This window comes from Ascidiella aspersa, chromosome 6 (assembly GCF_963924565.1).
Source record: "Ascidiella aspersa chromosome 6, kaAscAspe10.2, whole genome shotgun sequence".
NCBI classification, from domain to species: domain Eukaryota; kingdom Metazoa; phylum Chordata; class Ascidiacea; order Phlebobranchia; family Ascidiidae; genus Ascidiella; species Ascidiella aspersa.
In genome coordinates, this window is record NC_139452.1 from 25,915,731 (window position 1) to 25,930,774 (window position 15,044).

Below are 15,044 nucleotides of genomic sequence, written 5' to 3' on the forward strand. Positions count from 1 at the left end.
AATATAATTTACATATGATCAATATTTGCTTTTCTGATTAGAAAACACATTCTATGATTAAATAACCACAATATCAGTGGTTATCAGTTGAAGAAAAGTAAGAAAGTTTAATATCACTCAATGGCCTTTTTATGGGTTTTTTAACCGGCCGGGATTTTCCCCTATGGTTTAAATAGGGAAGAAAGTATTTTTGTGCTTATTAACGTCATTAGGGGAAGGCGGGGCAAAATGGACCCCAAGGGATAAATGCAATAATTTGAGTTTCACAAAGTACTTTTTAATGAGTAGGGTATCAATTGAAAGGTCTTACTGAAAGTTACTTGCCTACCTAAAAATAGTTTGAACTGCCAAAGTTTTTATTGTACTTACTCACAGGTAAAAATACAGAGAAAATGTCAGGATGGCAAGATGCGCTGTTTGCAAAATGTATAGTTAAGGAATATTTTGGCGAAAATGATACAATCTGTTTGTGGGAAATCCTACAGTACTTCAGATACAAAATATTTTATGGATTAGTTTGGCTTAGAATGCTTGGCTTTTTTCAATATTAAGTGATATATACCAATTCAGGTGTGCACACAAATTTCGTAAAATATAAAGCATTCACACCTGCCACAGAATGCCGCCTGGGATGTAAAACTGAAAATTTAGAAATGCCAATGCACACCCAAAATCTTGTCAAAATAAAGGCCAGGCAGACTCACTATTAAGAAAACATAAGCACAAAAACTTGCCAAAAAATATAGAATTTAATTGTTCCTTATTATTTATGCTGTTAAATATTGAGTGCACAACGCACGTGCACCTGTTCATTAAATCAAGTAATCACATGTCACAAATCCAGGCGCTCTTTCACTATTGTACGTAAAAATTAATAAAAATTTTTTTTTTTAAATGCCGCATGCCACAACACATATTGTTTGGGTTAGGGTGCGGGTTAGCGTTTGGTTGAGGGTGGGTCAAGTTATTATCAATAATAAACATAATATTACTTGACCCACCCTCACCCAAACGCTAACCCGCACCCTAACCCAAACAATATGCGTTGTGGTATGCGGTATTATCAATTTTTTTTTTATAACTTTTCACGTACAATAGTGAAAGAGCGCCCAAATCAATTACATTGGTTTATCTTTTATTGAAAAAACATCATGCTGGAAGCATCTTAAGCAGAATAAACCAAGTGTCTAGTTTTTCTTATAAGCAACAATTTCATTTAAAATGTTGAGTTGAAAGAGACTAAAATGCAATTAAACTAGACTTAAGTGCAATTAAGACTTGCATCGTTATCTATGACAATCGTCATGGATGAGTAAACATTTCGCGCGTTATTTTAATTCAACCGAAGCAAAGAGTTTATAAAGCAAAGACTCAATTTTATAGACTTTGATCCGAAGCACTGAATCAAAGTTTATAGAAAATCAACAAACGGTGATAATTATGGATGTCCTATACTTGCCATTATATTCCGATACCTTTGCACGATATTTTGGGCAAAAATATTGCCATTCGATCCCATACCAAATGACGTCATTAGTATGCTCGAAGAAGCAGAAAAGTTGAAATTCAATCCAAAATTTGGCTGTTAAGATGTTCAGTTGCTAAGTAATTTCGATAAAATTACCTTTAAAGACGAAAATGGCCAAATTTGGATCGCCAACCATGACTGAAATTCCTGTGTCAAATTGGTATCGGATCGGCATCGATACCCCCCCCTATTATCGAAGAGTACCGATACTACCACTTGGCATTGGCTGACGGCCGTTATTATCGGAAATCACGAATAGGTTGGGCGTTGAAGTTTTGACTTGACAGTGAAATTAAAATTTTATAGAAAATCACACGTAAACTTTGTCAAAATAATTTCATAGTAACTTGTTATCTAAATAGTTACATAGAGCGAAGTATATAGCGCCTTTTAAAATTTTATAAAAAAAATCCATGAATTTATTACTACGTTACAAGTCAATTCGAAAATGGGACTATAAATGCCGTGCGTCTCTTTTTAATATTGCTTTTCAAAGTTTATTTTTTCTTTGGGGCACGTAAAGAACTCGCATGAGCGCTAGGTAAAGATTCATTTTTCCCGCCATTACTAATATCAGACAATTTGTGTTTTTTATATAAATATGGTTAGCATACTTTTGATACCAACTGTTTGCTCGATTTCTAAACAGTGGATGCACGAGTTCGGCTCCATAGGCAGTTTTTTGTTGTTTTTTTTTCGCTAATTCTAAAACGGTCTACGTAAAGTTTGTTTTCCTAGTTGGAACTAACACAAACACCAAAGCAGTAATTATTAACTTGAAGAACGTGATTTTCAACTCACGTTATAGAGAAAAAAACGTACAAGGGTTCAACTGATATATTTATTACCTTTTGGTTACAGGATTGAGGAATAAAGCACAGAACTCAAAACGGTATAAATTGCGACTATAAAATTGTACCCAGCTATATTATTTGCCTAATTGTATATTTTTTTAAAGTTAATTGTTTACATTATAAAAAAGTGTAGTCATTGGAAAATAAATTTCATGACTTACCTATATATATATATGTCCACCCGATCCATGCATTTATAAGCAAAAAGGTCTACGACAATCAGTGCATCCAAAGGATCAAAAAGTCCGACTTTTAGACTTTGAGGTCTCGGACAATGCACTAATTATGTGCTTAAAAGGATTAAGTTTAATAATACTTGACCCACCTAAACCCAAACGCAAACCAGCACCCGAACCCAAATAATGTGCGTTGAATTAATAATTACATAAACGCTTTAGGCCCCAATATCTCATTTTGTGACCTAACAATCCTATATACCATGGACGAGAAACTCTCTTTGTTTTTTTTTCCCAGCATTCAAATAATTATTACATTAACGCACTTTATTTGGGTTGGGGTTCGGGTTAGCATTTGGGTTAGGGCGGGTCCAGTGTGATTAATGCCATCTCACACTTTTTGTAATCTTTTGTGAATTTTTAGCAAATATTTTCAATTTATCTACGCCGGGAGTTTATCTAAAGGTCCAAATTAGTGCATTGCCAGGACCTCATGGTCTAAAATTCTAGACTTTTCTGCCATTGGATGCCCTAATTGTCGTAGACCTTTTTGCTTAGAAATGCACTAATTTCTAACGGATTGGGTAATATGGCCATGTATTTCTTGTGATAAAAAGCTGTTTAAAACTTATTTAAAAATCATATAAAAGAAATAAAATCATTTCATTACATATTGCATTTAATCAGATTTTATTATTATTTTTGAAAAGCTTAAACATTGTATGTTGGTCATCATTTACCCATATCTCAAACAAGGATTCGCAAAGTTCAATTTAGAAATATAACATCAAATAAACATATTTTGCTTTACCGTTATTTATAAAGTGCACATAATTTAATTCAAAAAAATGCGCATGAAAACTACACAGGACCATGTTGAATCTTAGTATTCCACCTAATACCTCCTATATAGTAACAACAATTTTCGGTATATAAAAATATTCGGCGCTCTTTCACTATTGTAGTGAAAAGTTATGCAAAAAAAAAATAATAATACCGCATACCACAACGCATATTGTTTGGGTTAGGGTGCGGTTTAGCATTTGGTTGAGGGTGGGTCAAGTAATATTGTGTTTATTATTAATAATAACTTAACCCACCCTCAACCAAACGCTAACCCGCACCCTTACCCAAACAATATGCGTTGTGGTAAGCGGCATTTGAAGAAAAAATTTTTTGATTAATTTTTACGTACAATAGTGAAAGAGCGCCAAATATTCAATATAGTACAAAATAAACAGTTGAATTTTTTATTACAACAGGTTAGTACAATCGTAAACTCTTTGGTGATATCAAACACAAGCGGTATTATAGGGTTGTACGATTCCTTGATTGTCCTTCAACCCACAGCATTTCTGGCGTGAACTGTCATACCACTTTGTGTAGCAGCATTCCAAGTTTCTCCTTTTGTCTTGTAGCTGGGCATGACAGCATTGCGCTCTCTAATTAAAAAAAATGCAATTAAATATTAACTATTGTGTGTTTTAAATGCGCTTCTTTGATGTAGTTTTTGTTATTGATAATAATTCACAAAATTATCAGATGTTTTTGATTAAAAAGTCATAAAGAATACAAATTTATTTTTCAAACAATAGGTTTATTGTATAAGCTGTACATATTTTTATAAATTACCTGTGGGTTAAAGAGTTGTTCACTACAACAGTAGTTTTGTGATAATTGCAATCTTCTTTCAAATGCTGTAATTGAAAAAAAAATGGCGTCATTAGCATATAAAAAAATAAGAACAGAAAAGTCGTAATTGCTCTCAATTAAAATTTATTTTGTGTTTTTTTTATTTATCCTATTTATGTTAATATTACTTACTGCACAGTCTTCGTGAAACAACAAAGCAAGACTCTGGGTTGTCACACACTGGAAAGACAAATATCTTTGAAGAGAATGAATCCTTGCAAGGGTTGTCAATCAAAATGGTGTGTTCTTTTGTAACTATTTGCCGATCGGGTAAAACGATTGTTGCGTTGTGCCTGCAATAAACAGTATGTTATATTACTTATTACAGTTGTGAAATAATGTATATTACCCTTTTCAAAAATATGATTGTAAGCACATTGTCTTAATCAGGGGTTCTTAACCGGGGTTGTGTACCCCTAGGTGGTACAAAGAACCAAAGCAGGGGGTATGACATGTAGTGTGAAACCTTCAGGCATATTTATGTAGAATGCTTAATTTGCGAAAAGCAACAACAAAAAGCCATTAGTACATTGGCTGATTGTTGCGTGCATTCAACACGTAAGGTATAAATACATTGAGTTTAATTCCTATTATTAAAATTTTATTTGATTTCGTCAGCCATTTTAGACAGGGAGTACGAGAAAATTTCATGAAAGCTCAAAGGGTACTAGCGCTAAAAAGGTTAAGAAACACTGGTCTAAATCAATTGGGCATTTTTTGTGAGCATGTACTTACATTGGATGATTTGGTATTTTGATAAGTAGATGAGCACTGTCATTCACAGCTATGATCACAATATTCCATATTAGGGCTGAAGTTCGGCAATGTGTGATAACCTTCTTGGTATAATGATCTAAATAACATATAATTTAATTGTAAATCTTTTTTTTATATAGACAATTTTCAAATCTAAATTATTTATAAAACTTGTGAAACTATTACTTTGAGGTTTGACTATTCATTCTTTTGTTACCTGATATAGCTTATAAGGAAAATTTATAAACACTAAAATCTAAAACCATGGACGTCATATGATTAAAACAAATTGTTATGTTTCAAATTTCCACTAGTGTTTACTATAATCTACTGCTTACCACACACTGCATGGCCCATAACTGCATCACTGAGAAAATTGTTGCTGATAGACCTCAGGTATACTGTAAACACTCTTCCACTTGGGACAGTTATCTGTTGAATATTAATATTTTTAACTAAAACACAACAAACAGTTTTAAATTATGCAGCACATCTTAGATTAACCTTCTCTTTACAGCATTATACTTTTATAAACACTGATACTTACATTCGCTTCACGAGTTGTGGAAGAGAACGACACAGGAAGTTCGTAATTGTCGTTGTAAAACTTGTAAGGTGAATAGTCGAGGACAAAGCCATCTATATTTGCCGATGAAGATTCCCACTTGACTAATATTTTGGATGTTGTTCTTAGTAGTGGTGAATTAGGGACGCAACTAACTTGGACAGATCCGGGCAAAGATGGTTCTGCAAGTGAACGTAATGTAAGTGACTTGCCTTGACTCAAAATTATTGACTTGTTTTTGGAAATTACACTGTCAAGCAAATACGCCTTATTTGGGCAACGATTATATTCTGACGACTTAATCTGGCTTAATTACAACTTATGTCACCTGCTCAATATCCTCAGGCAGTGTGATTTCAAGTATTATACGTCATAAGTCATCTTTTCTATTTAGGTTCTATTAAATAATGTAAACTTACTGTATGAGATACATAACGCAATTAACTTGCACCCTTATGTCCAATAAGCACCAACATTGTAAGTTACAGCTAAATCAAAATCTGATTATTTTTTTTACTTGTGTATATTTCTTAGCCAAATTGTTAGTGAGTAGTGCCATAAGTAAAATTTGTTTGTGAAGTTTTGTAGTGAATTGCTAAGCAATAAGTTAAGATACACTGTTATCATAGAACTTTCTATTTTTATCTTGGAGATCATCATCCAAGATAATTAAATAAATAAATAACACACAGACAGTAGATGCCAAAAGCAAGATAGTTTCATAGATATTAAACCACATTGCCACCTACTTGTTGTCACTTGGATTGAAATCGTTTTACTTTGTGTTTCTTGCCTTTGTGAACAAACTGTTGCCAACTGTGTGTTGTACACTCCACCTGGCAATAGTTTGACCACTTGCAGAAGTTTCTCTGAAAAACAGTTGAAGTGTGGATTTTATGTAAGGTTGCAATGCACAAGTAAAATGCAATATGTAGTTTTCAAATTATTTACCATCTTGAAGGAGTGTTTATAACTTTACAATTAGCAATACATAAAGCCTCATTAATTGAATTTTTAACCACACACATTTCATAGTACATTTTTAATATTTTACCATTGGTTATGAAAGTTTCGTCAACATCTAGAATTAACACTTTTGACTGAATATTGTCAGTGTTTCCTTGAATATCCCAGTTTAACATAAATGATGTTTCCTCTATCTGACTTGCTCGGAAATTGGATGGTGGTGATGGAGCTATAAAGAGCAGAAGTACATTTTATATCACTATCACACATGAAAAAATAAATTGAATGCTGATAGTATTGATCTCTGACTGATTCGGTAAGTCTCTTAAAGCCTCTCGGTGTATTACTGGATAGTACTAATTGCAACCAGAATTTATTTAAAAAAAACTACAGAAAACCTACGTGTTCGAATAACAATGAGTTGACTTCTTTTGCTTCGGGACGCCTTATACAAAGTATAGAGCTGCAGCCGATATTCGCCACAAGGCTGCAGTCCGGATATGTCTCTGTTTGTTTGTGTCGCATCTTGTGGCAAATCGACCAAGACATCTTGCAGATTTGTTCCATTAAGTAATATCAACTGTAACACAAATAAATAAAAATTTGTAACAATAATAAATAAAATTTTTTTTTCTTAAATTATTTCAAAAATATCCAGAAGTAATAGATTTTGATTACCGTATGTTATTTTAAAGAGTTTGAAATAGTCGGTTCAAATACCTTCAGTTAGTCAAGAAAAAGTTTTTAGTTTAGTTTGAAAAATCATATGAGATGATATCTTTGCTTACGAATCAGCAAAAGGTAGTATTAAATCTTTAATTTAAATTTTTTCAAACCAAATTATTAGATCTATTTAGTGTTTTTTGTTATATACTGATCACTTTTTATGCCTTTAAAATTAAAATTGCAGTGCCTGGCAGTCAACTCTTTAAAGTCTTGAATACTTTGATGTTTTTAAAACAAAAAAAATCAAGCAATTTGAAAAAAAATAATTTTTAAAACACAAATATTTAAAAAAATGTTCTCTTGGCACAATAAATAAGGGGCATATTGCCATACCTCGAAATTGTCATATGTTCCTTGCAGAACCTCTTCGGACCAATCCAAGTTGACCGATGTGCTGGTTAAAGACTTTATCGTAATCGGACCTGGACTGTCAGGTTTCAGTAAAAGGCTTTTGCTGATTGGTTTACTTCTCAATCGGCCCAAAGAACCTTCGCCGCATGTTGACGAATAAATGAAGACAGTGTATGTGGTACCGGGCGTAAGTTGAATAAATTGCCTAAGAGTGCTTCCAGGTTGCTCCTAAAGGCAAGTTTTTAAAAAGTTAGAAGTGCACCAATTGAATTTGCCAACAAATCCTAAAATAGAAACCTTAATTTTAATTGCCTAAGAGTACTACCAGGTTGCTCCTAAAGGCAAGTTTTAAAAAAGTTAGAAGTGCACCAATTGAATTTGCCAACAAATCCTAAAATAGAAACCTTAATTTTAATTGCCTATCCATGCCTAATGTAATTAAATATAGGCATTACCTATTTGACTATAAGTGGTGAAATAACTAAACTGAAGCCAAGCACCCTTTTTCATTAAGTTATAAGTTAAAAAATACTATTATATATTTATCAAAGCATTCGCTATAAATTTATTATTATAGTTACACAGATTTTTTTTTCTTGTTTTATGATTTGTGGCAATGTTTTTGTAAATTTAGCCATATTTTATGAAAAAGTGTATTTAGTTCCAAAAGTTGTTGGCTGTTTCAAAATGCTGTAATGCTGTTTCTAGGCGTTGTTTGTTAAAGGATGTACATGAAAATGGAGAGTAGTTTGAAAAACAGATATGCCCTGAGGGGATGAATTGTTGAGTTTCAAATATAGACATTTCATGTCATGAATTTATGCTTTGCCATCTAACTTTAATGGATGACGAAAAGCCATTGAAAAGACCAAGTGGTGAAATGGTTTTGTCATACTACTAATGATTAAAACAAATTCTCAGGTGTCATTAACTATGCTGGATAACTTTTAACTACAATTTACATTGTCAATATTTTTGTGAATGTCACAACTTTTTTTTTCTTTTTAATGGAAACGTTTTTCGTTTTTAATGAAACGTTTGATCAACTTTCAGTCTGAAACTCCACACTTACGTCACATGGGTAAAACCCAAGTTGTTTTATCTGAAGAATAACCTAATTACCACAAACCAACACCTGCTGGCACTTCACATGTTACTTGAGTTAAGTGTAGTTGTTGTGTCACCTTTCCAAGAAAATTGTTATGTTGGAGTTTCCACAAAAGCAGTTTCTCACCTCAGTGTTAGATGATGGTAATGCAACTCTCCCATGATTTGGTTGAATTTCGGCATCAAAGCATTCGCTTTTTCCCTCCTGCGGCTTTTGCCACTTGGCTTCAATGCCATGAACCTCGACCGAAAATTGGGTGTCGGCGAAGAATGGACCCTCCAAGGTTAAAATCAACTCATCGAAACACGACAATTCCAAGTTTATCGGGGCAAGTGGCACTGCAATAATATACCAATACTAGAAATTGCTAAATATTAATAAGTTATCATGTGAAATTAATTTATCATGTCCTGCAGGTAGTTTTAGAATTTCAAAAAAAATAAAAGGTTTTAATACTAGTTATTTTTATTTTTTCATAACAAAAAAAAAACGAACACAAATTTTTCAACCACTGCTTGGGAGTAAAAAAATAACTTTAGTTTTAGTTTCTTTCTTGAAATTAAAAGACCTTGACGTTTTAACAATAGTCTTCCGAAATCATCCAAAAAATGTTACCCCTAAATCTAGGTATTTTTTATTTTTTTATAAAAGGTAGAATTGAATTGATATATTACATGAATTTTTCAATTTCTATTTTCTCCGTCGTAAATTAGGTTGCGGCTTTAAAAAAACAATTATTTTGTACCTGATTTTTTAATTTATAGTATTTATTACATTAGCCGAACCATTATAGAGGTAAAAGCAGTTTAAATAAACTTAATTTTAAACGATAGTTTGTAATAAAAACAGCCTTAACTATTTTGTATAATAACTGTATTGTTCTATTTTTGTGAACTTAGAAATCATTTTATTCCAATTTTGGCAAAATTAAAAATGTTTGTTATTTCAAAAAACTAGTACAAACAAATGTTCCTAAAATATGGGCTTGAGAAAAAAATCTTCAATATATCACTTTTTGCAAAACTACTGTATTTGCAGTTTTAATTTTGACATAAAAATTTGATAAAATAGCAAACCTGTGTCCTGTAAAATTGAATCAGGGTCACTCGATAGTTGTCCTCTGTGTGCTATTACGGAGATGTTGTAAAGCGTCCCAGGGTTCAGGTTTTCAATGGTATATTGTGATTGGGTCGTGTCAATTACCTGGATCCCTATCAAGCCGCCATCTGCCGGTGTGACCTTTAAAATTGATATTGTTTTAAATTTAACAATTGTGGTAATGAATAAAAATTACCAATTTCTGTGAAACAACAATTAATTTTTAATAGTTCTAACCACATATAAACATGTATCAGTTTTTTTTTCAGATGTCATTACAATCACGCTTTACTGAAACTTAGTAACATTCTCAAATAACAGCAGACATAAAGAAATAAGACAGAGACATAAAAAATAAACTCTAGTTAAACCAAAAGTTGAACAATTACTTATTTGTAGTCAAAATAACAGTTTCATTATACTTAATTAATTTTGCAATATTTTGTACCTTTACAGTGAAGTTATCATTGTCTTCGTTTATCGGCATCGACCATAGTATTGAAATTGTTGACGTTGTTGCATTAGTAACACGCACAGTTGGTGTTGGAACAATAATAACTACAAAAACAGCAATGTTAAAATATAAAAGAATAGGTATGGAGTGTGTTACGTGGTATGACAATTTTTTTGTACTTCCTATATTAGTTTAAATGAATTAAACTACAGATCAAGTATGCAAAATCAGTTATCACACATTTAAAATTCATTTTTATTACATATTCTACTTTCTATTTTAAATGACGTGAAATATTAGAATGAACACTTTAAACTTAAATCATTAAGTAAGTTAACATGTACATAAAATATTACCTCCAAAACAGATGTTTATTGTTGAACATAACACTGATACTTGTAGCAGCACTTTCGTTGGTAAAAACATCTTAAAAGTTATGCCATAAAAAATAAAATAAATAACGACAAAACGCTGAAAATAATTACAGTTGCATGTTAGTTTTTTTCTTACCTTGTCAGAATAATGTATATAATTCTATCAGAAGGCTGTTTATATCTCTTGAGTATGGTAAAATGTGTTTATAAATCCTTCTATCTTAGTTAACATTTGTGCATTTTTCTTAATACTTTTTCAATGCTTTTATTAATATTATTACTCTAAATTTTTGTTTTGAAACTTAAATTTCGGCATTTTTGATAACTCTTCCTCTCTTGTTTGCGAATTCACTATTATTAAGCCTGCGCGTCGTTAAGATTTGACGTGGTCGTTTCAAAACCTAACCTACGCTTACTCGCGCTCTCTGTACATCCCGTCCCGACGACCGTACCAGGCTTAATCCACTTAATAGCCACCTTTCCAATTTACACACATCGTTCCTGGCAGTCCTAAACACCGTTCACTTGCTCCCGACGTATTAAGTAGACTTGTCTAGCTGCCACAATATTTGACGGTTTTTATTTAGTTTCGATTTTTATAATCGTTAAAGCGTAGACGTTCTATACACGACTTTAAAATATAACAATTTTGCCGTCTGCACAAAACAACACTTTTATATGTGTTTGGAATATTAGCTTTTAAACTTCGCCTTGTTCTAAGCGAAATAAAAGGAGGTAGTTCACAACACTCGATGACACATTGTCCACTGCTAGCTAGTTGGGCCGTCCGTTATTGTCGAGTTACGAGGTTCTAACCGAGTTGACGTTGCCCTGTAAACTATGCGCTCTTTTAGCGAGCTTAAGCGCAATTTGACACAAAACGATTTACGGGCGGTATGCGGGGTCAACCTCCTCCCTAGGCAACACTGACTCTAAAAACATTCGCCTAAAACTCATGCACTGCGTAAACCATTTGATCTACTGTCTATAAGTCAGTTTTTCTCAACCTTTTTCGCGGCGACCTGAATAAGAAGCGTAAGTGTAACAGGCGAAGCTTCGTCAACCCAATTCACTTCATTGAACTTTTCTTTTATAAGACAACATACAAGAAATACAAGACTTTAGCAATAATAAGTTCGAATTTTAATTATATAAGCTGTGTCTTTGTATAGCTTCCGCAATTTTATTATTGTCCATCTCAATAAATTTAACCATATAAAACTATTGCAGTTGGCGACTCTTAGGTTGAGGAACACTGGTCTAAGTTGTCTTACAGAAAAACACGCCTGAAGCTAACGCACTGCGCAAACCTTTTGATCACACTGTCGTGCTTATCTTACGGAATGCCTGTTTTTCTCGTTTTGGCTTCATTCCCGAGCTGTACAGTTCCCACACACAAAATGCACAGTCGAACACGTAAAACGTCGCGAAAAACAATAAACGCGCGGATCGCCGCTCGGGATTTGACGACTTATGACGGCGACTGGCGCAGGCCGAATACTTGCTAAGCGGGTTTACCTTTCGCCCCAGGGCCTATGTCTTCACCTTGAAGCCTCCTTACTAGGCCCGGGCACTGCTTGATCGTTTGCGACGGCCATCATAAATCTCAGTCCAATAAATCGCGTCGACTCTGTTTTAGAAAGGCCCTGATTGCTATTTTCATGCCTCAGATGCAACGTCTCGGTCGATTCGGTGCCACGGTCGGAATTGAGAAGCGTGTAAAAGTTTACTGCGCGTCAAATGTCGTAACTTGTAATAACTCACGCCCCGCCAAACCCCTCAAAAAATACGTTTCTGAATGCGATTTGCTAATGCACTGATATACATTTGAAACAAGGAATTATTTTAACCTTAAATGAAAAATGGCTGAGATCAATATTAAAACGATATTAAGAACGACCCCCTAATCGCTTTAACTATTTGTTAAGCTTTAAGTGCCTAGTATTTTTAAGGTAACATCATAAAGAAGTCAACACCAAAGTTCCTTACTTGTGAAATCTTTATTACGTTATTTACATGTTTTTTGTTTTTTTTTCTGGCTTTTTTTACATTGTTACGTGCTCATGTTCTGTCTTTAATGATGGTCTTCAGTATTTTTACTTTTATCTTTACTATTGCTTATTTTTTTGTTAACCTGAATTCCTTATACCTTTAGGTCAACTCAATCCCTAGCCATTTGATGTTTTTCGTTACTGCGTTCGCATTTGTGGCGACGAATAAACTGTTATCTTATCTCTAACAAGGTGAAATAACGGCGCAGACGTAAACCTGTTAAATGTATGAAATGTATAATTTTGTAAATGTAAGCAGGACTCATGATATTCGATAATTTCAGATCGTAACCGATCCCCGATTCTGATAAAAAGCATCGGTACTTGTCCGAAACCAGGGTAGTATCGCTGCCGATTTGATACCAAATTAATGTGGGAATTTTCAGCCATAATTTGCGATTTTATGCAACGATTCTACGTTGAAAGGTATATTTATTAAAAAACAATTGTTTAACAACTAAAGATTACTAAAAACTTCTTAATGCTAAAGCAACTTTTGACTTCATAACCGGGAAAATACTGCATTGAGCGTTTTGATTTCATCTATTCTACTAGTTTAAGCATAGTAATGACCAGTGATATCGTATCGCCATACTTACAGTTCAATACATTTTGAAAAATTTCGCACAAAGCGCGAAACATTTTTGCATTCAAGTAGCTAAAATCGGCCAAAAAATTAAGCACATGGAAGTTGACAATGGACCTTCTAAAAACTGAAACTCAACCTGAACGCAAAAGCCGCATAAACTGGTTAAAGAGTTGCGGTTTGGCCAGCCCTGTCTCAGCCGGACGAAGCCTTATTCGACATTTGTCTGAAGCTGACCGCGGAGCGACGTCGCGCCCAATGAAACGTCGGAGCCCGCTCGACAATTAGCGGCCGCGTGAGCAGAGCTAAAACCACGTAACAGGGCATTACGTGGGCCGACTGTCGGCCACTATACGGTGAGGTGTCGTCGGTGGTAACGCTTGTTTCCCTCGGGCAGAGTTTACGGGGATTTAATTGGAAGCGGCGATACGGCGGCTTGTAGCATGACGTAATTGCCGGACACCTCGCCCTGTTGTTTGTTTGGTTGTCGTGTCGACCGACCAACGTTGCAATATATACAACGTTCGCATCTGCTCTGTGCGATTGTTGTAATAATGGTGTATGAGCCCTTCGAAAGTATAATTGGATTCGGCACTCCAATTAGCATTATATTTTAGGGTAACACGAGCAGTGTTGTAAACGAATCCATTGGAAATAACGTCCAAGTCAAGTCATTTGCAAAATAGCTTAAGTCCGAGTCAAGTCTTTTTGAATAAATAACAAGTCAAGTCTTGTCCAGAAAGAAATAAGCGTTAACTTATTTAAGTTTGTTTAAACTTTTTTGATTATAGGCAGCACCTTAACTAAAAATAGCATAAACGCAAATCGTAGAAAACAAATTGTTTTGAGTGCAAAAAACGAAAAATGACTTAATTTTATAAAATAATTGCTTAATAAAAAGACTTCATTTCAACCAAAGTCATTTGTCAAAAATATTTAAATCCAGTCATTTGCCCAAAAGACTTAGCCTGAGATAAGTAAAGTAATTTAAACTCAGTAACCAAAGTGTCATGTCAAGTCATTGACTTAAGTCATTACGAACACTAGTTTACGGTATCTAAACATTTTCAAAAGAATTAACGAAAAACAGTGATATGTAAATTACCTATATTTTTCTTTTAGTTGTGTGCGATGCCGATATCCGATATTATAGGCAGATTATCGCAATCTGATACAAAATGGCGCCATTACTATACATAAAGCTCACATGAGACTGAAACGTTTTACTTTTTTTATGTTATTAGGACATAATTTGGTTTAGCATTGAAAAGTTTTGTTACCGCCACTTGTAAACTTACTAATTTGTCTAATAAATTTACCTTTTTAGGAAGTAGAATCGCTGCTGTCTGTCGCAATCATGTTGATTGTGAAATCGCGATTTCGAAGTTGTAAGATTGTCCTGGAAATTTTAAATTACGTGTCCCTCATTAAAAACGATGACGATTTTAAATTGTCGACCCGTACATCCCATAGATCGGATAGATAAGTGGGAAATGACAATACAGAAAAGTAATAGCAGTATTGCGAAAAGGGGAGTTTTTTATCGCAGCTTCACGACGCGAGAAAATAATAAACCTTCGGTCGTTCCGGAGCTTGATATTTTCCAAGCCAACACCCAGGGCTAAGATTTTTATTTCCACTTATAAGAAACACTGGCCTGTCTCTACTTTTAAGAAAAACTAACCTAAAAATCCGGCCTGTTTAGAAAGTCCACGTTCAAACCTAGATTTGTGCTTTTTGGGAAACCACAGATATAATA

At 33.9% G+C, this 15,044-nt stretch overlaps 1 protein-coding gene across 1 annotated transcript; it reads right to left on the minus strand.

Annotated features, from left to right (window-relative positions):
- Positions 1–3,710: 3,710 nt before the first annotated feature.
- Positions 3,711–10,741, minus strand: LOC146141011 (fibronectin-like). Its single transcript, XM_083392128.1, has 14 exons — positions 10,631–10,741; positions 10,269–10,378; positions 9,799–9,961; positions 8,849–9,060; positions 7,597–7,842; positions 6,940–7,117; positions 6,626–6,766; positions 6,321–6,440; positions 5,554–5,753; positions 5,345–5,438; positions 4,986–5,103; positions 4,383–4,543; positions 4,191–4,255; positions 3,711–4,000 (listed from the first exon to the last, which is right to left on the minus strand). The coding sequence occupies exons 1-14, from the start codon at positions 10,698–10,700 to the stop codon at positions 3,851–3,853; spliced, it is 2,028 nt and encodes a 675-aa protein (XP_083248254.1). The 5' UTR covers positions 10,701–10,741; the 3' UTR covers positions 3,711–3,850.
- Positions 10,742–15,044: the final 4,303 nt, after the last annotated feature.

What these genes read in the sequence shown, in the direction of transcription:
- LOC146141011 (XM_083392128.1), bottom strand. Translation starts at nt 10,700, where the DNA reads ATGTTTTTACCAACGAAAGTGCTGCTACAAGTATCAGTGTTATGTTCA. An exon ending in CGAAACTTTCATAACCAATG is followed by an intron (nt 6,441 to 6,625) that starts GTAAAATATTAA and finishes ACTGTTTTTCAG; the next exon opens with AGAAACTTCTGCAAGTGGTC. An exon ending in AAAATACCAAATCATCCAAT is followed by an intron (nt 4,544 to 4,985) that starts GTAAGTACATGC and finishes TGTTTATTGCAG; the next exon opens with GCACAACGCAACAATCGTTT.